This window comes from Xiphias gladius, chromosome 11 (assembly GCF_016859285.1).
Source record: "Xiphias gladius isolate SHS-SW01 ecotype Sanya breed wild chromosome 11, ASM1685928v1, whole genome shotgun sequence".
Lineage (NCBI taxonomy): Eukaryota > Metazoa > Chordata > Actinopteri > Istiophoriformes > Xiphiidae > Xiphias > Xiphias gladius.
Genome location: NC_053410.1, coordinates 9,244,369 through 9,269,629, shown reverse-complemented (window position 1 = coordinate 9,269,629; position 25,261 = coordinate 9,244,369). Strand labels below are relative to the sequence as shown.

Below are 25,261 nucleotides of genomic sequence, written 5' to 3'. Positions count from 1 at the left end.
GTATAGGGCTGAGTATTAAATGTCAATACTTTCTGAAGTCTTACTCAGAGTCCTAGTCTTACTTACTTTTCCTTTAATAAAATATTGCTGGATTTTTATCTTAATTTAGCTCATTTTACACTGTATTTTATTTAAAGTGTTACCTACTATCTCCAGCCCTTGCCATAATTTTGAAAAATGCTAAAAAGTGGGCGAGGGGCATGGATTTGTGAGGCAGGAGTTGCTGAGTGACAGCAAGGTACCTATGCGAGAGGGCTCTTTGGAGATGGAGATCTTTTCACCTCCAGAATCCCCTGAAGCAGATACTAGTGTGGTGGAGGACCATGGTGGCCCCGAGCCATATCAGTTGGAGCTGTTGGCTCCAGCTCCAGTAATGCCTGAAGCCGGAGCTCTTGGAGCCGAGCATGTAGTTAGAAGCAGTCTCATGAAACACGCAGATTGCAAATGTACATGGTTACCATCTGCAACCACTGCCGGGCCATTTGAGGGTCTGAAGGGAAAGAATGCAGTCCGGTGGTGCTTCGATAGCCGTCACAAGCACAAGTCTGAACCAAAATTGAAAAATACTAAGTAGAGGATTAGCAAAAAGTAGCGTAAATTCCTGTGAATGATCAGTCTCAATCAGTGTATATATTAGAAAATGACCATGGTTTCACAGACTCCCACTCATGGACGGGTGCTGGGGGGGGGGCATCCACAATGTCATTGACAGCCATCGTATAACATACAGAGTTTGTAAAGTTGTACATGGTCAAAAACAGTAGAGGTTTTATACATTGATGGGATTTGTGCTAGTGCTGACTGACAATTGTTATCGTTACGAATTCATCTGTTGATTATTTTCTCTATTAATCGATTAATTGTTTTGTCTACAAACTGTCAGAAAATAGTGAAAAGTGTCTATTTCTCTCAGCTCACAGTGATGTCTTCAAAGAGTCAGTTTACTACAGTAACTTTGTCTTATACGACAAAGAAAAGCATCAAATCCTCACATTTGAGAAGCTGGTACAACCAAAAGTTTTTTTTTGCGTTTTTGTTCGACTTAAATGATTATTCAGCTGTGAAAACTGATCCTGATGCTCATTTTTCTGTAGATTAAGCAATCAATTAATCCACTCATGGTTGAAGCTCTTATTATAACGCCATAAACTCAGATTGTTTGGACAACAGTTACAAAGCCTTAGACTTAAATTGCTAGCGTTTAAGATAAAAAATGTATGGATGTTTTATGAGCTTTTTCACTCACTGATGGTAAGCTTTACTTCTTTAGAGAACTCCACTGATAACGGAGCTGGAGCTAAGATAGTTGATTGAATATATTTCAATTTTGGAGTGTTGGTATGTGAAATTTGAAGACTTCCCTGTGGCTTCTCTGAGATTGTGATGGACATTTCTCGCTGTTTTCTGATATTTCTTGGACCAAATGATAACCAGAGAAAATAATTGGCATATTTAAAACAAGTTTCTCTCTTCAGTGAAGTTACACAGAGTGACATAAACAGCAATACATAAACTTCACCTTCAGGGGAAAAGCGTTTTCAGTGTGGAAGCTACATGCTATACCTCCATGCTTAAAAAATGGTTTTTGCATGCTATGTATAGTCCTTCTTCTGTCTGTGAGCCATGACTGTAAATATTTCACATTAATTCACATTTTTTATGGGAAAGTTTTCAGGCAGTCAGGTACAGGAAGGGACGAATGACCCTGGATGAAAACAAAACTGGACTTTTTTTATGGAGCAGGATTTAAAGTAAAGTCCAAACTGTTTAGTATTGCGCTTAAGTCAACATGCATAGGAACCTGAGGCTATAATAATGATGTAATGCTCTGAACGGCTGCATTATGGGTTGCATAATGATGATGTGATAAATCTGAATCCTCTTCTTATTACTGAATCTACAATATTAAGAGGAGAAAGGGGAAGCGATTCTGCCAAGGTCTTACTGAAAGATCAAAGCATAAAACTGTATCCTGTCAGCCTTTAGTAGTTATTGCTGTAAGTTAAAAAACTTCAGGGCTGCAGTTTCCTGTTTGATTTGTTTTTGGTCTGTTACTCTTGACTTAATCCAAGTTGCTAGGTCCTGTGAGTATCATGGGTTAGGCTGTACTGTGATTCTCTCTCCTACATTGGAGAAAGATTTGGAAGAAATGACCCAAGTGTTAAAACTGGAGCTAATGCCCAGTGTTGCCCCTCCCTCCGCTGTCGTCCAACACCTCTTGTTGCCGCGTTTTCTTCTTCTTTCCCTCCCCGTTTCTGCCCTCCTCTTTCCCATATTTTCTTTTTCCCCACCTCAGTTTCCACCTCTCCCATTCTTTCTCTTCTCTTTTGTCTCTCTTTGCCTCTCTCCCGCTCCATCCCTCTTCCTCTGTTCGTGATGTCTGGTTCTTCCCTCCCCGGTGACTTGCAGTGAAGGAAGGAAGCCTCTCCCTTTCCCCTCCTCCTCAACACATGTTGAAAAAAACATGCTGGCTTTGTCACAATACGTTGCCACTTTACTACATTGTGGTGCCAGACAATATATGCCATACCATACCATTGCAAACTTATAGAAAATAACTGCCAGTCTGAACGGCGGTTAAACCGGTTTAACATAAGTTTAGTATAACTATAACATCACTGGCCTGTATGTCTTGGCACAATAATTACAGCTTGTTGAATGAACCCTGTGTGTGATTAATTCATTCAGATGCCTGTTGTGTCTTAAGTTGTGTTTCTGATTATCCCTCCTACTTCCACAGCTGCTATATATAAATCCAGACCCCCCCCCCTTCTAGCGTGACATTTTGAGTTATCTGTTGCAAAATAAAATGCCTCTGTATGAAATCAAGTGTGGCATCATGGAGTCGAGTCAGCAGCTGTAATTTGTAATAACATCCCAGAGTTTAGCTGAGGTGGGTTTGAGTCACATTGTTGTAATTAAAAAGCTGTAGTCAATTTTATTTTGGTAAAAATCCATTGCCTTTCTTGGACGGATCTGTCTTGCTTGAAATCCAGGACTGCTGTAAAACTGTAAACGTTTGCAGTTTCTGTGTGTAATGAATGGATTTTAATTTAATTTAAATGACCCAGGTTTGATTAAACATAATATTTCCTATTCTTTTAATCAGCAGATTAATAAATTCAAGCCCTAAATTGCCCTTATTTCATCTTATCCTGTAGCCCCATTCAATGAGAACTTACAATTTGTGGTATATCTAGTTTCATTTATCATATTGTACAAGCTTGTCTCAATGTGGCTGACAGTATTCTGTATTCATATGTCAGGGGGGTGTGAGATGTTGAGAGTGCCATGGGTTGGATGGGTGAACATCAGGTCGTCTTGCTCACCCTCACTCTACCATACCATAAAAATTAAGTGAATAAATATAGGCTTATTCTCAGTTGTTCAAACAAAAGAATCAGCTATTTAAGACTGTTGCGCTGCAGATTCACTGTTAAGTAGATTAATATTGAACTTATTCATATACACAACTGATAAAATTAGGTTTGCTGCTTGTTTCATGTATTTCTTTCATTTTCTTCTAAAGTAAAATTAACATATATATTTGCCAGCAGGATTACGCAAAAAGTACTGAACCCGTTTGCATCGAACTTGGTGGAGGGATGGGGCATGGACCAGGGAGGAATTCATTCAATTTTGGGGCAGAACCGGATCATTTACTATGATTTTGAACTTTTTTCTCTGAAGTTTGGTGTATGTTGACACTGGCCTTGGCGGAGGGAAGCGCTCTACTGAGTGCCATTCTAGTTTCTTCTGTTTTTATTTGTCTGAAAATGTTACATAAAAATGGCATTAATTTTTCTTTTATGCAGTGAGAAGTTATTTGAATGTACATTAAATTAATAGAAATGAACAAATCTTGCAGCACCCTTGCCCCATTCTTAAGGCTATGGTCTAGAGGACAGGATCACTAGATTTTCTTCTGTTGTAATGAACACCGTAGACTGGGGCTGGGATCAATTAACAGTCTAATAAAGTGGCTGTACATGTAATTTACTGACTTAAAAAAGATGTTTTTTAGAGTAAAGCTGCTCTTGTGTGAGATTTTTGCCACCGGACACACTCATTGTGAATTTATAGTGGACTGAATATGTGTGACATAGGAATGTACGCTTACTAAAATATCCAATTCCTGTATTGCTACATGAAACACATGACGTTCAAATATTCCCTTTCTCTTCATGTACTTATTTACTGTAGATATTTTCAGAAAGAGAACTGTGTTTAGAGAACTGTGCTCTCTAAAGTTAAAGATAATTTTTCTTTTGCTGCTGGTCACTCTTTCCCTTTCCTTTCTCTTCTTTCTGTTTTCATTTCTCTTCTCATTGTCCGTATTTGGTTCCCACTAGAGGTTTGAAAGTTGGACTAATGGTGATGATAATCGCTGTTACTGATTTTCCCGTCATTAGCAGCACAAAACAGCTGCTGAAATGCACCTATTGTTGTGATTTGATATCAACATAGGAACAGGAAATGAGTGTGTGTGTGTGTGTGTGTGTGTGTGTGTGTGTGTGTGTGTGTGTGTGTGTGTGTGTGTGTGTGTGTGTGTGTGTGTGTGTGTGTGTGTCGCGCGCAAGCATGTACTGGACTCTGCACTGCCCTGTCTTCATTCTTGTTTTTTGTGCTCTTATTTGCCCTGTTGTGTATATACATGGAGCCAGGGTCGTAAAGTGAGCAAAATCTGGTTGGGAGCAATCATACCTGCGTGGTTTTTACGTCTTGCTGTGTTTTAAAGTACATTCTTCTACAAAAGGAAAATGCATAACTGCATCGTTTGATTCTAATGCTTTTCATAATTGGAACCCAACTTTATAATTTTGGCTGATGAGACATCTGTTCTTGACGTAATAATCCTAGTTCATCCAATTTAAATTCCTCTTCAGACCACCAAATGCTTTAAAACCACTGAAAGCTTGTCTTTAAATGGTATTTAAAGTATTTCTCTAAAAATAAAATAAAATTTCATGACTAAATATACAATAATTATCAGATTATGGTTCACGTTGTTAAATCGTGATTGGTGCACGAATATGTGACGTCACCTTTTTCTAACTCAGCCCCGCCAACTTAAATAATAATTTATAATCTATATATATATGATATAATACAGTATGCTCTTACATTGATCCATCATCACCAGTAAGCAGTGGTCGGAGGCAGTTTACACTCAGCAGTTTCAGTCAGACGTATGGAGCACCAGATGGCTGTTGATATCTAGTATTGGCATCAACAGTCTGTCAGCGCTGGTGAGAGCCATCCAATCAACAGGGTGCTGACAATTTTCAGTTGAGCTGAAGCTTAGAATATGGATTTGCTCCACCAGTTTTGAGTTTAAAATTTGATTTTTCATTTCCTGGACTTCTAATGCATTCTTTTTATTTAGCTTTCAAACGATAGTTTGCCAATGGGGAAATGGTTACCTAACTAATAATTCCTTTGTGTATTTCCAGCTTTGTTCTTTGTGAAATCTGGGAGATTTTTGTTGACTGTGTTGCTACATAAGCCTCTTAAATAGAATTGAGAAAACACTGCACTAGTGCGTTTTCAACCAACCTTTATTATGTTTCTGTCAGTAGTTATTGAGACAAACACGAACTGAAATCACCAGTTGGGCTGTGTGACGTTTTGTTGATGTTCGACTGTTATCTTTACTCAACAGCAGCCACAGTGAACGTGTGATAGTCTGTATGTGTGCTTGCGTTTATAAGAGCCAAAGGTCGAGACGGGTTCATGAAGGGGGCCATGAATGAAATCCCATGAATCATCTCACTCTCAGATATTTAATTGAGTGATTAAAAATGTGTTTGTAGAAGAGATGAGAGCAGCTTGTCTAAACAACCGAGTGACACTAGATGCATAGACATAGATAATTACAAACACCACATCATTATTAAGACACTCTTCTGCTTTTTTTTTTAATATTGTGCAAAATAGGACCTCTCATTTTTAAATCCTACATTTGTGGGTTTGCTGAATGCTAATATAGTGGAATACGTTTTTACAAATCAAAATAAAAAGTAGATTTTGAAGATCTCCTCAGCTCGGTATTTCGTCCCAGTGGCCTATACAATATGGATGCCCGCAGGTACCAGGGCAACATATTTGGTAATAATTAGTAGTTTGTGAGCATGAATTAGTTTGTCTGTGCAAATTAACAAAACAGACACAGTAGTCGCACTTTAAAATACCTTGAAGGAGCGTCAAAGACGGCACAAAATTGTGTTTATCCAGAACGTTTGTTCATACGTCTCAATATAAAATAAAAATAAAGTGGTATTAAACTCACGTTGCCCATATACAGTTAGGTCCATGAGTATTTGGAGAGCGAAACAATTTTCATAATTTTGCCTCCGTACACCACCACAACGGCTTTGAAACAAAGCCATCAAGATTTGATTGAAGCGTAGACTTTCAGCTTAATTCAAGTGGTTAACAAAAATATTGCATTAACTGTTTAGGAATTAAAGCCACTTTTATACATAGTCTCTCATTTTCAGAGGCTCAAATATAATTGGACAATTGACTGACAATCAGTTTCATGGCCAGATGTGACCTGTTCCTTCGTTATTTCATGACAAAGAAAGCTCTGGAATTGATTCTAAGTGTTGAATTATCATTTGGTAGCTGTTCATGGGAACTCTCAATACGCGGTCCAAAAGAGTGTCGATGTAAATGAAGGAGGCTTTTCACTTCCTGAAGACAAAACTGAGGGCAGAAAGACCCAGAAACGAGCCCCAACTGAAGGTGGCTGCAGTAAAGGCCTGGCAAAGCATCTCAAGGGGGAAACTCTGCATTTGGTGATGTCCAGGGGTTTCAAACCTCAGGCAGTCATTGACTATCTATCGATCTGTCTGTCTATCGATCTATAGATGTATATAGATATATTATACCTGTGCTTTTCCTACTGTGGCATGTCAAAATGTGGTCTGTGAAAAAGGCCTATAACTTCATATTCCTTTGAGAGAATGAAATAAGTAATTCAAGATCACAAATTTTATGATTCAGGGAAAAAATACTTTGAGTTTGTACACAGATATTTTGGTCCCTGTCGGGCTCCATACACTCAGGAGGCCCCTGAGGGATTCAGTAGTGTTATGTAGCTGAAAAAAACAAAAACCTTCCTCAGCTTGAATCTGAGGAATCACACACCACCTCACTTTCCTCTGTAAGATTCCAGTATGGTAAACGCACGCACATAAAGACGCACACCAGCCACACACACTGCAGTTTTCCAGAAGGTTCACAGCCCTACTAATCTTTCAACAGGAATAGGAGGAGTTGTGGAATGACAGGGATCTAGCCAACACACACATGAGCACACACACTGCAAACACTGTGGAGAGACAGAGTTAGAAATATTCGCACTTTGACGGTGAAAGCTGAGTTGAATAGTGGGACAGTGATATACAACAATATGGTTTATGACAGCAATTCTCAGCTTTTTTTTTTTTTTAGCTGTTGCTTAGCCTGATGTTTATATTGATTTATCTCTGCATGTGTGTCTTCTAGTTGATGGGTTGGAGAAGTCATCATCATTGGCCAGCTGTGACGTGGTGGTGGACAGCGCCACCAATACCCAGAATGCCGCTGCGTCACGGCAGCAGCGAGGCAAACTGTCATCACTAGGAAAACTTTTCAAACCCTGGAAGTGGAGGAAGAAAAAGACCAGTGACAAGTTCCAGGATCTTTCCAAAGGTAGGACGTCATGTGTGTGGGTCGTATTTTAATGACATCATGTGAACAAGTTGATGAGTGGCTTCTGATATGCTCTCCTCAATTGAGTGTCTGCACAACATCCTGGCCTAGATTTCTGGATTTGTTCTGAACGTTAAGTGTGAACTGGAGCATTGTTGTTCCCATAGGAGCTTTAAAAAGAAAAGATTGAACGGTTTGTTCTCACTGATTCATTCCTAAAGTGCTGACTAGGAAATAAAGGAAGGAACAGGAGTCAATGTAAAAAGCAGAGACTCTTTTTTTTTTTCTTCAAGGCTGCCAGGGGTATCTGAGCCTTTCTCCAGTATGTATCACTATGTAAGCTTGGTATGAGAGGGTTAAGTTACTAAGTGGGAAGTTGACCTTATCCTGAAGCATTTGTTTCGATGAGTTAATTTTTCAGAGGTCAGGGGAAGCTAGAGTGCATCACACCTGGAGTTAGGAATGAGTCAGTGGCTGAACCTCTGAACCCTGAGAGTGTTTAATGTTTCACTCAGGGGCATCAAATGCATTACTTCTTGTACAGTAATGCATTCGTAGTCGATATATTAACAACCTCTTTCTATTTAGTCTTTTCATCGAGTTCATATCAGCGTTTACTCCTCTTGATTATCTCCCGCTGATGTAGTCTGTTCAGGTGTGAGCTCTAGCCATCTTCTTGATTTTGATTCTCAATAATTCCTTGCTATTTAAAGGTATAGAACAGCACTAAATGTTGAATATTAGCTTGCCTAATGGTGAATATGGATAGTGGCAAAACTTTATACAAATGCAATTTTAAAAAAAAAAATGTGAATCTCGATTTTGAGCACAGTTATCTAAACCATTCATTTGGGAGTGAAAACAAACATGGGCATTAATATAATTTAACACTGCTTGGAGCATTTGGCGTTGTTTGGCCATTGTTCAGTCTTATTTGTATTTATTTAGTGAACAAACCACTCTAAGCTTTGTGTGTAGGGCCGCATCTAATTATTATTTATTTTCTGAAAATCTAACAAATGTCACAAAATAATGAAAAAGGGCATTATTATTTCCCAGAGCCCAAGGGGTTGTCTTCAAATTTCTTGTCTCATTCAACCATCCATCGAAAAGACAAAGATATAAATGACCAAGAAAAGCAGCAAACGTCCATAGTTGAGAAGCTGAAATGGGAAAATGTCTAGCATTTTGGCTTTTAAAAAAAAAAAAAAAAAAGGGTTATTCCATTACCTTAACAGTCACTGATTTTTTTTTTTATTGTCGATTCACTGATCGATTATTGACTGGTCATTTCAGCTCTAAATGTGTGGTCAACAGCGAGCATGCTCATTAGGTGACTCAGCTGTGCGAAGACCTTATTGTGAACAAAGCGGATCGCTTCATCATGATCATGATGTTAGGTTGTAGCACGACGGCAGAATTCACTTAGTTCCTCATCTACGACTTGAAATGTGGTGCCGTTGTGTGGAGTACAGGGTGGGGATTACAATGCTGCTTTTGCAATAAGAGGAGGAACATAGCGGCAACTGTTGTGCAATGCTTTTGCACATTTCTGTGTAGATTCATGCTGTTGAAGACTAGATGAAGGAATACCAAACAGAATTTCCCTACGGAATCACAATGGCCTTGTTCATCTTTCAGTTTTAGAAAGAAAAATTTCCACCAGGCAAACGAGGGAGGAGCTGATCAAGAAAGGAGTTCTCATCCCTGACCAAGGTCTGTCTGATAATTAATTCACATGATTCTTCATTCATTCATTTATTTACACTTATCCATTTGTCAAATGCAAAATCTCAGACATGAATCACTTTGGGAATAAAAAACAGGAAATGATGCTTCCATCCATCATTCAATATCACACTGATTGGCCCATGATAGAGCTGTAATTACAGTTCAGAACATTTTAGTTACTTATAAACCCAGATGGAGACTTTGTCATTTGTAAGATCTGACATCTCAACTGTTTCCTTAATTATTTATTTTTCATCAACTATATACCTTTTTATGCCTCTGTGCCGGTGACAGCTGTGGCTGGAGGCTTTATGTTTACGGGTTGTCTGTCTGTCCAATTGCGCGTCCCATTCGCGTGAGTGCGCTATCTCAGGAGCGCCGTGAGGGAATTACTTCAGATTTGGCACAAACGTTCATTTGGACCCAAGGATGAACTGATTAGAATTTGGTGGTCAGAGGTCAAAAGTCAAGGTCACTGTGACCTCTCAAAACACATTTTTGGCCGTGACTCAAGAATTCGTACCATAATTATGACAAAATTTCACAAAAAATGTTTAATACAATAAAATGATGAAGTGATGGTATTTTATATCCAAAAGGTCAAAGGTCAACTTCACTGTGACATCATAATGTTCTGCAAATACACTTTTCTGGCCATTATTCAACACCCTAACTCAGGAAGACAAGGTGCAATTGTGAACATATTTACTGCAACTTGACTGGTCAGTGGTGGCATACAACCGCGAGGCGGTAATTCTATTTTTTTTCTCTTCCAGATGAACCGATCAGCAGTGAAAATCTCAACGGCCATGCCACATCCAGTGTGAGATCGGAGGAGGTCAAAGTTGACATTGAGTTTCCAGAGACGCTGCTGGAGGAACAGGCCACCGGGCCCATCAGCACTGAGGACAAAACAGGTAACCTCTGGATCAGTTACTGTGTCTAACATGAGTTCCTGTCATAATGGGACCAGTAACCATGGGGATTATTGGAGACCTTAACATTAGGATCTCTAAACTAGTTGAGGCTTTAGGTGTGGGATAATAGTTTCTCACGGGCACATTATAATTTCAACAAGAACTCACTTTATTTTGTGGTTTGTCTTGTTCTTGAATGATAAACTTGTATTTTCAAAATCCGAAGTGGCTAATTGTTACTATGTGAACACCAGCACAATTATCCCAGGGACAACATTTGGATTATGCATAAATTAAACAATGTGTAAGCCACCACAGAGGTACTGATATTGGTGGATTGTCGAAACTGTCATACCTACACGCAGAAGGAAAAATAAGGGAAAAAAAGGGCAGATGAAAAAAAACTTTGTTACAAAGAGGTCTTTCTCTCCAAGGTAATCCTTAAATCAATTTGGTTAAATAAATATAGTATATTCCAACGCTTATTCATACACGTTTTAGAGGTTGTTGTGGATCTAGATTGTGAATTTATTTTAGTAAATAAAGATTTTCTCTTGGTAGAATAATTTGCCGTGCGTGCTATGAGCATGTACTAGAAATTACGTCCTAGACAGCCCAGCTGCTAAATGTTTGATTGAGCAATATGGCTTCCCTCTTCTAAACAGAACATGAAACCTGTTATGTTACTCAGAAATATAGGACTTTTACGGCCCTTCAGCAATTTCATTTTTATATGGAAGAACTAAAAGTATCAGCTTTTATTAGACGTTGGTCGCTTTGAGGTCTTTTCTTTTTGATCTTGGAATGCATTTGTATCGGCAGCAGTTTTCTGCCTGACATTGAATCCTCTGTGGGATCTCTGACCGGGTCTAATGTGTTCAAATAGATTTTCCCGTTATATCAGCCTGAAACAGGCATTCACAGTCTGAACAGAACAGTATCTCCATCTCCTAATGCCTCCCTTTCCCTCAGGAGACAAGCCACAGCTCTTCCTTCTGATGCTGCTTAAGTGTTGTGCTGTTCTCAACCCTGTTAGCATTGAGCTCAGAGCCATTTGTTTGTTCATTTATCAATAATCAGAAAGGCACAGACAACAAACACTGCAAATACAGTAACAGATCACACATACCATCTTACTGGAGGTTTGAAAGGGTAATGGGTTCATTTTATCTGTTAATACTATGGAAAAGATTTATTACAAGACTACATATTAAGCATCTTTTGTTGTCATCATTAGCTCTATACAACTCACTCTTTATCTTTCATTATCACTCGTCTGCCTCCATTTGCTTGTCTGCATGTCCATTTGTGCATCTTTTATCTTGCTTTCGATCTCCATTTTAACCCTTGACTACTGTACTTTTTCTTCCTGCTTCCTCTGCTCTGCTCTGCTCAGAGAGGTGTAATGCTAAACCCCTCACCCGGGCAAACCAGGTGCGACCTCGAGACATGCAAGCTAAAAGACAGCAAAGTGCCACTCCGCCTGCCTCTTCCAAACCTGCGGGTGGCACTGCAGCCACAACCAGGCTCAGAGAGGGGACTAAAAAGACAGCTAAAACCGCTGGCAAGACAGCCTCGTCCACTCTGGCTAAGGCTAACCCGCGGAGCGCTAACAACGCTAGTCGCGGGATCGGTAAGTTCAGCTCGCTGGAGCTGAGGCCAGTTTGCCTGTCGACGTTCCCGCCCTGCCTGCTTGCATGGAAAATGGGCTTGTGTCGCTGTTGGAAGGGAAAGATGGCTCACTTATAAAGCTTTTCTGCACCTGTAAACCGTTGCTTCATGTACACTCCGTCATGTATTTGAAATGTTGAGTCAAGTTTCTGTCGGCTGGCGTTAGAAGGGATTTCCGGTGAAGTAAGTAACTGTAGACGTTTTACGGTGATGATCTCTCTCTGTCGTTTGTGCGGTTCTGTAAACTCCTCTACGGGAGGGAGGGAGAGGGGAGAGAGAGAGAGAGAGAGAGAGAGTGTGTGTGTGTCGTACTTGTTCTTATATGCCTGTGGGGACCTGAATGCACACTAACCCATGGGGACTTATGCCACTGTGGAGACAAAAATTCAGGTCCCCATAGGTAGAGACTGCTTTTTTTGGTTTTAGGGTCAGAGTTAGGCATTTATTTGTGATGGTCAAGGTTAGGGTAAGGGGCTAGGGAATGCATGTCAATGAGTGTCCCCAAAGGGATAGTGGAGTGTGTGTGTGTGTGTGTGTGTGTGAGAGGGTGTGAGGGTGTGTGAGAGAGAGAGAGAGGCAATATGAGTGTGAGTGACATCATTGGAGCATGGCCTGTTAGGTACATGGAGTGCGTCAAGGGTTTGGACTGTGACGCAATTTTCACAATACTTCCGCTGTAAACCACCATAATGGAACTGAAACTAAGACATCAACATGTGATTGAGGTGTAGACTTTCAGCTTTAATTCAAAGGGTTTAACAAAAATATCACATTAACTGTTTAGGAATAAAATCCATTCTAATATGTAGTCCCTCATTTTCAGAAGCTCAAAAGCAATTGGAAAATTGACTGACAATCAGTTTCATGGCCCGGTGTGGCCAGTTCCCTCGTTATTTCATGATAAATTAAGCAGATAAAAGCTCTGGAGTCGATTCCTTTTACCAGCACACAAAGACACTTAAAAGGCTATTTCAGTCAGTATTACCGTAGGTAATCTATATGTGTTTCATTTTTTTTACATATGTGATTAGAAGGGGTTATTCTAATCCTTAAACATTACGGCTGCCAGCATTCTCTAATAGAGTGGTTTCTTACTGCTTAAAACCTGATCAACTGTGGAATGCATATTTACTGTAGATTAGGGACTGAGGTTATTGATCGATTAGTCAGCGATATAAATTGTCATTGTGAATATTTTTTGGCTCTGGACTGTTGGCTGTGCAGAACAAGAAATTGGAAGACAGGAAATATGAATGGACATTTTCAGAAATTTCTGGCATTTTATAGCCTAAACAATCAAAAGATTAATTTGAAAAATAATTGATGATAATGGATAACGTAATGAAAATAATCATTAGGTGCAGCCCTGCAGTGCATATTATTTTAAGACCAACTGAAATTAAGTTTCATAATTTTTTTTTCTGCTGCAGCATACACATCTGTTCCTTAAATTAATTGCTCTGTGTTCACGTTAGAGTAAGAATTAGAAATTAAATGTATAAATTTTCATTTTATATTTTTTGGTTTCTTCAGTATATCAGTATAATTAAATGATTTTTCTTTCTACAAAGCCTTTTTGAGGATGTCACATTAAACATCAGTCTATGCATTAAACCTTCAAAGTCTCTACTTAAATGAACAGATGTAAACTTTTAAAAGAAACAGTGTAATGTTACCATGGATTCGGTGAGTTATGCTGTGGGCTACAACTTGATTGACTGTTTTTTGCCTATATTAGTTTACATTTTGGAAAACATGTTGACAAATTTTTGACTGCAGAAAGAGATGCCTAAATGTGATTTAAGTTGGACTTTGAAGTAAATAATAGTCTAAAACAATTCATTTGTATAGACTGAACCACATTCACACCTATAGACAATTGAGAGTTTTTGTTTATATAGCTTTGCATGTCCTCACTGTAGGAGGAAACTGGAGCACCTGGAAGATAGGAAAAAGTCAGATTTTCTATCTTTCTCTTCTCACTTACTCTTGCTCCTGCTTCTCCTCAGCCAAATCCTCCCATCCAAAGAAGACAGGAGGCATAACAAAAACTACCCCTGCCTCCACCTCCACCCCTCGTTCTCGCGCACCTAAGGACGCAAGTGCTGCGGCACAGACTGATGGGACAGATGCAAGGACCAACCGGAAATCAGACACTCCAGTCTCTTCCTCTGTACCTCAAAAGGCCTCCGCAGAGACTCCTAGCCAGCCTGGGGGGTTCAAATCTTTACCCCTTTCCTCAGACACCAAGTCTGCCTCATCTAAAGCCTCAGGCAGTGAGACAGAGGGAACTCAGGCTGCTTCTCAATCTGCTTTCAATGCCTCCTCTGAGGATGAGGAAACCCGCAAAGGTATGGCTCCTGAACCCACAGTCCAGTCTCCCCATGTCAGCGCTGCTACAGAGGACACTTCCTTCACAGAGGGAGAGACAGACAGCAGCCCACATGGGGGGAAACAGGGGAAGGAAAGGGAAGGAGGAGAGGATGAAAAGAAGAAAGAAGAAACAGATTTTGCTGTGAACGGCCCAAGGTAAAAATTTAGTTAGGACATGCAACATTCCTTATGTTCACTTTCTCTGCATGTCAGTCTTACACTTCTAGAGTACATTACATACGTATCTACACAGTAGTCTTACTGGAATCACATGATGAGTGCTGAAACGATTTAGGCAATGAATTGATTGACAATAAATCTGTAACTTTATTTAATTGTGTCCAATAAAGTAAAATATTAACATTTAGTTGATATAGCTTTACAAATCCAAGTATTCGTTGTACTTCACAAATGTGGGTGGTCCTACTTTCTTGTTTCCTGCAGGTCAGCAGAAGGCCAAGCTCAAAAGCCACAGGGCCTGAGTGTGAAAACAGAGCAGGCCAAAGTGACAGTGATCCCTGATAGGCCGAGAGACGGCCAGACTAGTGACTCTGACTCTGACGGCCCAATCCTGTACAAGGACGAGGAGGAAGAAGAGGAGGAGGAAGACGAGTACACAAATAGTATGGCATTAGTTTCGTAACACATCACACAATAATGGAGAAAAATCAGTGCGCCCCCTGTAGAACTCGTGAACGTTTTAGAGAAGCTCTCATGACTACACATCATCAGATGTGTGATGTAATGTCCCAGAAGTCATTTTGGAGTTTTAAAACATCCCAGCAGCCCTTTGGGAGTTCTGGAATGCCCCATCAGCCATTGGGGAGTTCTTGAATCTCCCAACAGCCATGTTTTCTTTAGCTAATCTGGAAACGTAGACATGTGAATCGGTGCTAGTGTTTAGAATTTCACTTTTAAAATGTTTTTGCTAAGAAATGATGTGTCCAGGAGAGCCTGCTACATATACAGTCATCGAAAATGCTGCCGAATAAACAAGTTATGTAGTTGTCATCTAGACATCTAAGAAACTTAAACTTTTCAATAGATAGACGCTTGAACGTCTTGACCTGCAGGTCACCAAAACCAGACATACTGGCCCCCAAGGGGAAACAGTTTGCAAGCCTCTGTTCTCTTGTTATTCTGTTATTTTTTTAAATCTTAAATTATTTATTTATCACTACACTGCAATTTCACATGCATGTTGTGGAGGTTGAAAAAAAGTGGTATGTTAATTCAGTTAGTACATTTTCTCCCACAGCCATTGTCACAACCAAATTCAGACAAAGAGTCAATAACATTCACACGGGCTCCCTTTAGTCTGCCAGAGGAGCAAGTGCTGACTGTGATCCATGGTTTCATAGTCTGTTATTGTCAGTAATACCAGTAATAACTTACCACATTGACAAAAAGAAATCGATAGGTAGATCAGAGTTTGAGAATGGCAAGAAGTGAGCAAAAAATGCAGATGACACTTATTAAAGAAAGTTATATCATGTCCCAAGTCATGTATCATCACTGAGTGGGTGAAGGAACACAGTGACTTTTCATTGATTTTGAGGCCCGCACAGTCCCCAGATCTCATCTCTATCAAGATTAAGTGGAAAGGACGGCTCACAGCAAGACTATGAAGCCATCCAGTTTGGAGTCACTGTACAATGCAGACATTCGCATCAGAAAAAGTGCTGCCATTATGATTGTCAAATGAGGTGGAACACAATGTGATATACACTACTGGTCAAAAGTTTTAGAACACGGTTTTATTTTTATTTTTATAAAATCATGTAAATTTAATAGAAAACAGGCCATTTGGCTTTTTTTAGGAGTTAAGAAATTAAATAATTGCCACAAGGTTTGTAGGCAGTTTTGGACCGAACTGTGGTACTACACCCTCTGACGCACTATTAGGACAATACTGTACTGCAGGAAGTAGTATTGTATATTGCTGATCAGAAAAAGGCAAGAAACATCCTAAAGCTCAGAGAGTGACCCAAAACATTAGAAGATGAGAACTAGACCGTGGCGTCACATGATGGAAGACTGGCACCGTCTCCGGGCTTAAACCCCATGGAGGCAGTTTGGGATGAACTGGACAGAAGGTGAAAGCAAAGCAACCTACAAGTGCAACACATTTGTGGGAACTTTTGGACCAGTGTTGGGACGAACTTTCTGAGCAATATTTAATTCCCATTGTAGAAAGAACACCACGAGGGTGTTTGGCTGCTAAATTAGTCAAAAATTGAGATTCAGTTTAGGATTTAAGATTCCATTTTTTTTTTTTTAAATTTCAAAATACACAGAGACATTACAGTATGTAAATTTCAGTAACAAGTGGAAAGATGAAGGGGTTCTAAAACTTTTGACTGGTAGTGTACATGTTGAAAACCATAGAGAACATTCAGCGAACATCATTTACCGATTCAAGTGGAGCCATACATTTGGGTCATGTTTGGTGGCATGCTAATTAAGAGTATTTGTTTTTGAGGTTGCAGAGATGATTTGGCCTTTTACTTGTCAGCTCCTGGAGCTTTAAAAAAATAACCACCATTTAATCTAACATGACTCACCATTGTGGTCAGGTTTGTAATTCAAGTGCACTTGCTGTATCTACTACTAATGTAACAGCTAGTTGCCATCTTTCTGGTTTTGTAGGTTTTTAGGTGCCTCATTTGCTTCATTGATGCTTTGATTATTATCTGCAGCTGATCTCTATGCGGGTTGTTTCAAGGCCCTAAGAAGCCCGAGACAAGTTTTCACTGTTCGGTCTCTTTTCCAGGCTCTCTGGCCAGCAAGATCCGCCGACGAGACACCCTTAACATCAAGCTTGGGAACCGACCCAGCAAGAAAGAGCTGGAGGAGAAAAACATTCTGCCACGCAGCTCCGAGACAGAGAGACACGAGCTGCGACAGCAGATAGGCTGCAAACTAGTCAGGTACACACAGACACACACAGACACACACAAACACACACACACAACAGCATGCTGTGAAAATGTAGCTAGGTGTGAATTTGCTTCAAAGATTTGGTGGAGCTGTGGGGTAATAAAAGAGATTGTTAATTATTTTTTGATGTAGTTGTGAGTGGTGTACTAGTACAAATGATGCACAGTAAAAATCTGCTGAAGTTTAGTTTGGACTTTTCTACCAGATTCGGCATGGAGGCTGGTGGCAAACAGCCTTTGGATTAACAACAAAAAATGTACGAATGTTACTGTGAATATTCATGTTGTTTTCCTGTGGACGTCAGTTTAATGTTTAAATCATTTCTTATCTGTTCCTTGTAAAAAAGTATGAGTACACAATTTTCTCTTTTCAGGCGTCTGAGCCAAAGACCCACGACAGAGGAGCTGGAGCAGAGAAACATCCTCAAGCGTAAGTCTCTGAAATACACTAGTAAACTGTGGGGAGATGTGATACACCATTTTTATATTATTATTTTTGTCCAGACGTTTAAATAGTAATATGACGTAATTTTCAAACTATGGCAATGTGATGAATCAATAAGGGCGTGTGGAAATTGGTATTGTGTTGTTCTATCTGTCCAGTTGTAGTCTGTTGCTGCCACATTCAGACCTTTATATATGACCTTCTGTGTCTCATTAATCAGATGGATGAGACAGATATGTCTGTCTAAATTATGAGTTACTGTCTACTGGAGGCTTTGTGTCTCCCACACTGGACTAATGTCTTCAATCACATTGAAGTCTGTATTATTTGCAAAGGGCTCAGCAAAGATTGCCTCAAAATTATTATTGTTTTTATTTCTCTTTGCTTTGGTCACAATACAACACTGTGATAAAAGTTAGTTCTGGTCAGTTAGTCAGGCTGCCCTGTTTACAATACACACATACTGCACACTGGTTCTGATAAATATCAAACATACTCTTTCAATTAGTAAGTAAAATAAGTTTGTGATGCTACCAAACAATAATCTCATTATTTCACTGGAGGGTTTGCTAGCTCACTTTTTGTGACAACGTTGCACTTAAGAGACTTTTAGAGGCCTTTAAGCATTAGATATTATTATTTCAAAAAGTAATTTTGCTCTCGATCTAACTGAACTAATTCCAACAGCTTTTGACCTGCTTAAGATTGTGTAATAATCACAATCACCAGTTTGTAACCAGTGGATACAACACAGGAAATTGAAATCAAAAATGACAACAATTTCAGTTTAATTGTATTAACAATTTATTAATTAACAGTATAGCATGACTGCAAAAGAACTTAAAGTTATGTGAACATTGTATCTGACTAAGTTCAACCCCTTCGTGGCTACAGTTTATACATGAGTGAACACTCAGTTCTTTGAGGCTCTAACTAATCACTTAAAATATTACTGTACTACAGCATTTCAAGTGCTGGAATTAACCTTCACAACTGACTGTTGCAGTGATAGTGATACACTGCCATAAAGAACGATGAAGTGTCTTGTTAAAATTGACGCAAAAACTTTGCAGGGCATGCTGGGATGTGTGTACTGTTCCTTTTACCCCGATTTTGGGATAGGCTGGTTTTTAACTTCATTGCATAACATCCATCAAGAGATGTGACTGGTTTCTTTCTGTGCTGTGAGTCCCAGCCAGCTTGTGTTTCAATCTCTGGTGGGAACACCCGAGGTCAAGGAGTTTACCAGCTTCCCAGGCTAAGTCACTCACTAATTATTTACACACATGTATATACTGTGCATCCATGAAGACACAACAAGAGTATCTTCATTACATATTCAAATCACATGATTCATTCAATCTGTAGAAAGTAATTAAAGGTCATAATTTAACTTTTTTGTTTATGTTAAGGCAGTCACTCCGCTATACAGCCCAGGACATGCGTTAATATAATGAATCACATCTCCCGGTTATAAATAGAAGTAAAAGCTTGTTGCAGATAGGGTAGGTGTGAAATGACTCTGCTGGTTCTCTGCATGCAGAAAAGAATGAGGCAGAGGAGCAAGAAGCCAAGCAAGAGATTAAAAGGAGACTCTCCAGAAAGGTACTGTAAACACCAACTCCCCACACACATACATACACATACACTTACACTTACACACACTCTCTTAAGAGAGAACATAAAGGAAAGAGTGAGTCTATATTTAGCTGCTTGTACGTATTACTCCACCTTATGAGTCACATTAGGAAGCAGAGAATATGCTATGTGTGGGTTGAAATGGGCCATCTAGTGGACAAAGATGGAACTGATGGAGAAAACTATTCTCAGCTGAAAAATTGGGCATTTTCTGTCTCTCCAGCTGTGGTGATAAAAGATAACATCTGCTACCTAGAAATATTTAATTAATCAATATGGGGCACAACAGTAAAAAAAAAAAAAAAACATAAGTACACAGGCATAAAGAGTGTGTTAGATTTTAGTGTAACCTAAAACTAAAAAGAAAAGACTCTTCCTGAAATATGATGTTTATGGTTTTCTTTGTGAATGTGTGTAGTTGAGCGTGAGGCCTACAGTGGCAGAGCTCGTTGCTCGCAGGATCCTGCGTTTCAATGAGTATGTGGAAGTAACGGACGCCAAGGATTATGACCGGCGGGCGGACAAACCCTGGACACGGCTTACTCCCGCTGACAAGGTACTACAGTTAATACACTGCATTGTAAAATGTTGGGGGGTTTTTTTGTTTTTGTTTGATTGATTAGTAGGTGTTGCATATTCTATAAATGTGTAACATTAAGCTTTATATCAGTCTGAAAATACAAGTGAACTACAGGAGGCTAAAGGATGTCAAAGTACACTACATGGCCAGTAGTATATGGACACTCAAACAAAGCATATGGACACGTGGACATTAAAACCATATGTGATTATTGATTATTTATCATTATAAAAACTTTGATAATAATCGGATGCTATAACAGCCCCTACTCCTCGGTGGAGGCTTTCCGCTGCTGCAGGGACTTGCTCTTATTCAGCCACAAGAGCGTCAGAGAAGTTGGGCACTGATGTTGGGTGATAAGGCCTGACTCACAGTCAGCATTCCAGTTCACCCCAAAGGTGTTGGATGGAGTTGAAGTCACGGCTTTGTGCAGGCTAGATGAGTTCATCAAACTCAGAGAATCCTGTGTGTATTCACTTCCCTTTGTGCAAAGGGACACTGTCATGGTAAAACAGGAAAAAGGCATTTCCTAAACTGTTGCCACAAAGTTGGAGTAACGCCGTTGTCAAAAATGTTATTGTCTGCTGTAGCATTAATATTTCTCTTTACTGGAACTCAGTGGTTTAGCCCAAACTAAACCATGAAAAACAGCCCAGACCAACAGTACACACAGTAAACTTTTGCCCATGTAGTGTCTGTTGTGCTTGATGGTTTCGTACACGAAGTTCTTGCTCATATTAAGAGAGATGATACACATGTTGTCTTTATAAAACCTCCTCCTGGATAATTCTCTGAAGCAAAGCCTGCCCTCAGTTTTGATTTGGTGTGTGCGTGTGCGTGGTGTGTGTGCGTGTGTGTTCGTGGTGCGTGTGTGTGTGTGCGTGTTCGTATTGTGTGTGTGTGTGTGTGTTCGTGTTGTGTGTGTGCGCGTGTTCGTGGTGTGTGTGTGCGCGTGTTTGTGTGTGCGTGCTCGTGTTGTGTGTGTGTGTGCGCGCGTGTTCGTGTTGTGTGCGTGCGTGTGTGTTTGTGTGTGCGTGCTCGTGTTGTGTGTGCGTGTGCGTGTGTGTGTTCGTGTTCATGTTTGTGTTCTGCTCCTCAGGCTGCTATCCGTAAGGAGCTGAATGAGTTTAAGAGCCGTGAGATGGAGGTTCATGAAGACAGCAAACAGTTCACCAGGTACTTAAGTGGTCGATGGCCTCCACCGTTTGGCACGACTCTGACGATAACACACTTCATTAGTAATTTATCATTGTAAATCCTGCTGTTCATTAGCTCACATTGATCAATATTTATATTATTCTGCTCCCCAAAGCCATTTCCACTAACCACATTAAAGTCATGATATACAGCTGGGTCGACTCCAGTTCATTAGCCTAAGGCATTGATTGCCAATAAAGTTCAGGTTCACTCTCTCATATGTTATTAGATCTGTGTGACTTGGTTTTATATTCCCTCTGTACAGAGTACAGAGGGAATATGTCCACCAGTAAAAACTAATACACCTTTAAATGAAAATGGTTTTTTTTTGTTGTTTTTTTTTTTACACAACTACACAATATAAGATTGGAAAGGTTGGACCTTTTTAGTAGAAATTTCTCAATATTTGTTATATCCACTGTTTGCATTTGTTACACTCTGAATTAAAATATCTGTTATTCCATTTACTCATTTAGAACACAAATATCATTTGGCTTGTGCAAATCTCCTGTATGCGTTCTACTGCCCTTTGATTTTTTTTTTTTTTTTTTTCCCAGCTCTTAGGAGAACAGTTTAGCCGTACCAAGGTCTGACACAAGTCCTCACAAATACATTTAAAAAAAACAAATGATAGCAATTTGAGACAAAATTGGAATCCAAGCACTGTTTTATATTCCATAATAACTTATGAAACTCAAACACCTTTATCTCTTGCTGCAACATTTCGATCAGTTATAAATCTTTGGCACAAAGAAACACCATTACACCGCCACCATTTTCATACTCTAAATGGAGAAATGTTGTTGCAGTAGATAATTGAATCTATAACTGGATTATAAAACAGTCTGCAGTTCCTACTTTAATATACCCTGCTTTAACCAGCACCTGTTAAAACGTTTTGGCTAAGCATGCTTCTGTAAAGTGCTAGTAATTTGAAGAAAAATCTGCACCAAGAAGATACTTTATTTCAGCTCAGTGCAGGTTGGTTAAAGGCCTTGTACACCCACACAGGTGTTTCCACTTCCTCTGGCTGTCTTAAAGCTCTGCTCAGGTCGAAGTCCGGCTTTTACACTGTGTCAGTGATCTTCACAAACCAGTCACAACCAGTCTTTATACATTCACATGGTCCTGAGAAGGAGTCTAACTAGGGAAACAGGGGAAAACAGCTGTGTGGGTGTGTGAGAACCAACAAGAGTTCTTTTATGTGAAAATAAGCACGTCTAGCTATTAGTCAGAGTTTTATACCCACTGTCAGTTAAATGAGATTACTTTCAGCATATAACACAGTTTCTTATGTATGTACTCTATATATATTATACTCTTTAGTTTAACCTTTATTTAAGTTTGTTATCATTTTCTATCATTTGTCAGTAAGATGTCATAAAATTAGTGAATGCCCGTTATAATTTCCCACAGCCCAAGGTGATATATTTAGATAGCTTTTCTTATTCCGTTAACACTCCAAAACCCAAAGATATTCAGTTAAGTCTCATATATGACAAAGAAAAACAGCAGTTTGGAGAAGCATCGTATTTGAGAAGCTGGAACCAACAAATGTTTGATATTTTAGCTTAAAATATGACTAGAACGATTAACACTCTGAAATAAGACTCTGTAAAATTGTTACAAGACAACTTATGTATATCTCAAAATTGTTTTTATCCTTTCACGAATTACACTTGTGTGCTTTCAGGTTCCATCGACCCTAAGCGCTCTCGCTGCCCCCTGGACGTCAGCATCACAAGCTCTCTGGTCCACAGCTCCCAGCAGTCTCCCGGCCCTCCAGACCCCTCAGTCCACTTTGCTTTGGGATCCTCTTGCCCCTGATGTATTTATGTGTATAGTGACAGCTTACAGGTGTGTCTTAAGGCCTTGGCCATCCATGGGCATCAGTGAAACACTTCACACATATCCGTTGTCAGAACAGTGGTGTGTGTGTACAGCACTCTGATTAGAACCGTTTGTTCATTGTAGAAGGCCGGACCCTGCTGGTATATGATGGGGGGTTTGTTTTTTTTTTTTTTTTTGGTTCACTTCAGGCCTTGTAATGAGAGGTTCTGGGGAGGAAGACGGGCAAAATGACCCTCATAGTAATGAATGTGGCCCAAGTGTACTATACACCTTGTGTACATGCCTTGGTATGCCTTGTCGTAAACTGCTAAATGACCATATATGGGCATCATCCCAAAACAGGAAATGGGAGGGATTGGATGGCAGTGTGCTGATGTCAGGGCCTGTGTCATAGATCAGAGGGGAGGTGAGGTAAGTGGTTCTGCTCAGATGTGCCTCTCCGAGTTGAATCTGAAATACTGCAGTTCATTTTTAGACATATTTAAAGTGTATTGCCACTAGAGGGCAATATATCATCAATTATCAAGAGTTATGGCCTGGAAGGATGAAGATGTGTATGCAGAGGAAGAATAAAGTGCAAGTATTATATTTATAACTGCTGAAGCTGAGGGAGCGGTGGGTACCCGATGCATCACGAGCAATGGAAATGACTCCCAATTCACGCCAAATCTAACCCTTCAGCACTCTTCCTGATGATACATGATCATATATCCTGTGTTGAGTTATTAAGTACAGGCGCCTGATCACAAAGTGCTGGTCTTGCTGTTTAGAGGATCTACTTTTCATGCTTTGTCTTAATTTTTTTCAATTAAGGCTTTTGGCCGGAGCTCTCAGTCAGAGTGACTTGGTGCCAAAGAAAGAGCAGGAATTTGATTGCACAATGGTCTTCTTATTTGAAGGTTTACTGGTTTGATTTTGTTGGGTGGACTTCATATAAAGGTTTTACAAATATAGAGCAGTCACTGATTTCAACCGTGAGCCAATCAACTGGCCTCTTGAAGGAATGGAGAAGTACTTCACTTTCCATTTCTTGAAACATGCTTGTGCAATTTAATCTATCAGCTGGTGATAGTTAAGTAAGTGGCCTTTTTACACCTTGCCCTAACATGCACCTTGAATCCACCTGTAATGGTCTGTTCTTATCAACACAAAGCTGGATTTCTCTTTATACCGCAAAACTTTTGAATTTTACCATGAACCCGAGAATGTAAAGGAACTGTCCAGTGTTTTGGGAAATACTCTAAAGCTGAAATGATTAGTCAGTACATTGATTGGTGAACAACAGAAAATGGACTGTTGGTTGGATAAAAACGAGCAATTGGAATTGAAATTGAAGTCATCAGCTTGGGCTCTGAGAAATTATAATTGGCATTTTAACAAAGAAAATACTTGTCATGTTAATTTAGATCAAAACAATCATTAGTTGCTGCTCTAAGTGTTAGAGGAGAAGATTGATATCACTCTCATGTCTTTATGCTAAATATGAAGCTACAGTCAGCAGGTGATTAGCTTAGCCTAGCAAAAAGACTTGGTAGGCTGTTTCCCCCGTTTCCGTTCTTTTTGCTAAGCTAAACTAGGCGAGTTGCCTGGCAAATATGTCATGAGTATTTCTCAAAAGATTGAACTATTCCTTTAATATCACTCATAAGGCAAAACAAGCAGATTCATATGTGTTAGGCTGTAATGATCTAAGAATGGGCAGGGGAGGTTATAATGCATCATGCAGTATTTCTTTGGATTAAATTTAGTATTTTTTGCATTCTTAGAAAAAAATTTTGGACTCATAAATCTGGGCTGATTTTTATTATTAAGAGATTAAACACAAATAGGAAACATGGTTGGCAACAACCTAACTTTAATCAAGAGGATTTGCCTTTGTTTAAATGTGCAGCTACAATCAAATTTAGTGTGTCTATAGACTTATGGGTTGTTAGCATTGTGGCTGAGGTGGTCTGGTCACTGTTCAGCTTTGGTGCGTTAATAGATTTTTTGCCTTTAAGTGCTCTGTTGAGTTAAAATCCAAAATAACGCATGTTGATGCAGAATGTAAAGGGCGTCGATTAATAATGATTTGTTTTAGTGTGAATGTGTTTGTTTGGCTGAGCTCTCAGGAAACGAAACCTAAGAAAAGTCAGATGTAAAAGAACGGATACGCAGACGGAGGACCTGAACCTTTAACTTCAGCTGTCGAAAATATTTAAAGACTAATATAAGAAGCTTG

The 25,261-nt window shown here is 39.5% G+C and overlaps 1 protein-coding gene across 5 annotated transcripts in view; it reads left to right on the top strand.

Moving 5' to 3' along the window:
* The window catches only part of phactr2 (phosphatase and actin regulator 2), a 43,831-nt gene extending 19,340 nt beyond the window's left edge, over positions 1-24,491 (top strand). For 3 of the 5 annotated variants that reach the window (XM_040140020.1, XM_040140022.1, XM_040140021.1), the window contains exons 2-13: positions 7,513-7,698; positions 9,340-9,414; positions 10,206-10,346; positions 11,743-11,979; positions 14,027-14,546; positions 14,835-15,013; positions 17,164-17,320; positions 17,704-17,759; positions 19,318-19,379; positions 19,831-19,968; positions 21,092-21,168; positions 22,883-24,491. In XM_040140020.1, coding sequence (XP_039995954.1) covers positions 7,513-7,698; positions 9,340-9,414; positions 10,206-10,346; positions 11,743-11,979; positions 14,027-14,546; positions 14,835-15,013; positions 17,164-17,320; positions 17,704-17,759; positions 19,318-19,379; positions 19,831-19,968; positions 21,092-21,168; positions 22,883-22,898 — 1,844 coding nt within the window. In that variant the 3' untranslated portion in view covers positions 22,899-24,491. The remainder of the gene's footprint in view (positions 1-7,512; positions 7,699-9,339; positions 9,415-10,205; positions 10,347-11,742; positions 11,980-14,026; positions 14,547-14,834; positions 15,014-17,163; positions 17,321-17,703; positions 17,760-19,317; positions 19,380-19,830; positions 19,969-21,091; positions 21,169-22,882) is intronic. The other 2 variants (XM_040140023.1, XM_040140024.1) reach the window with 1 other exon arrangement.
* Positions 24,492-25,261: the final 770 nt, after the last annotated feature.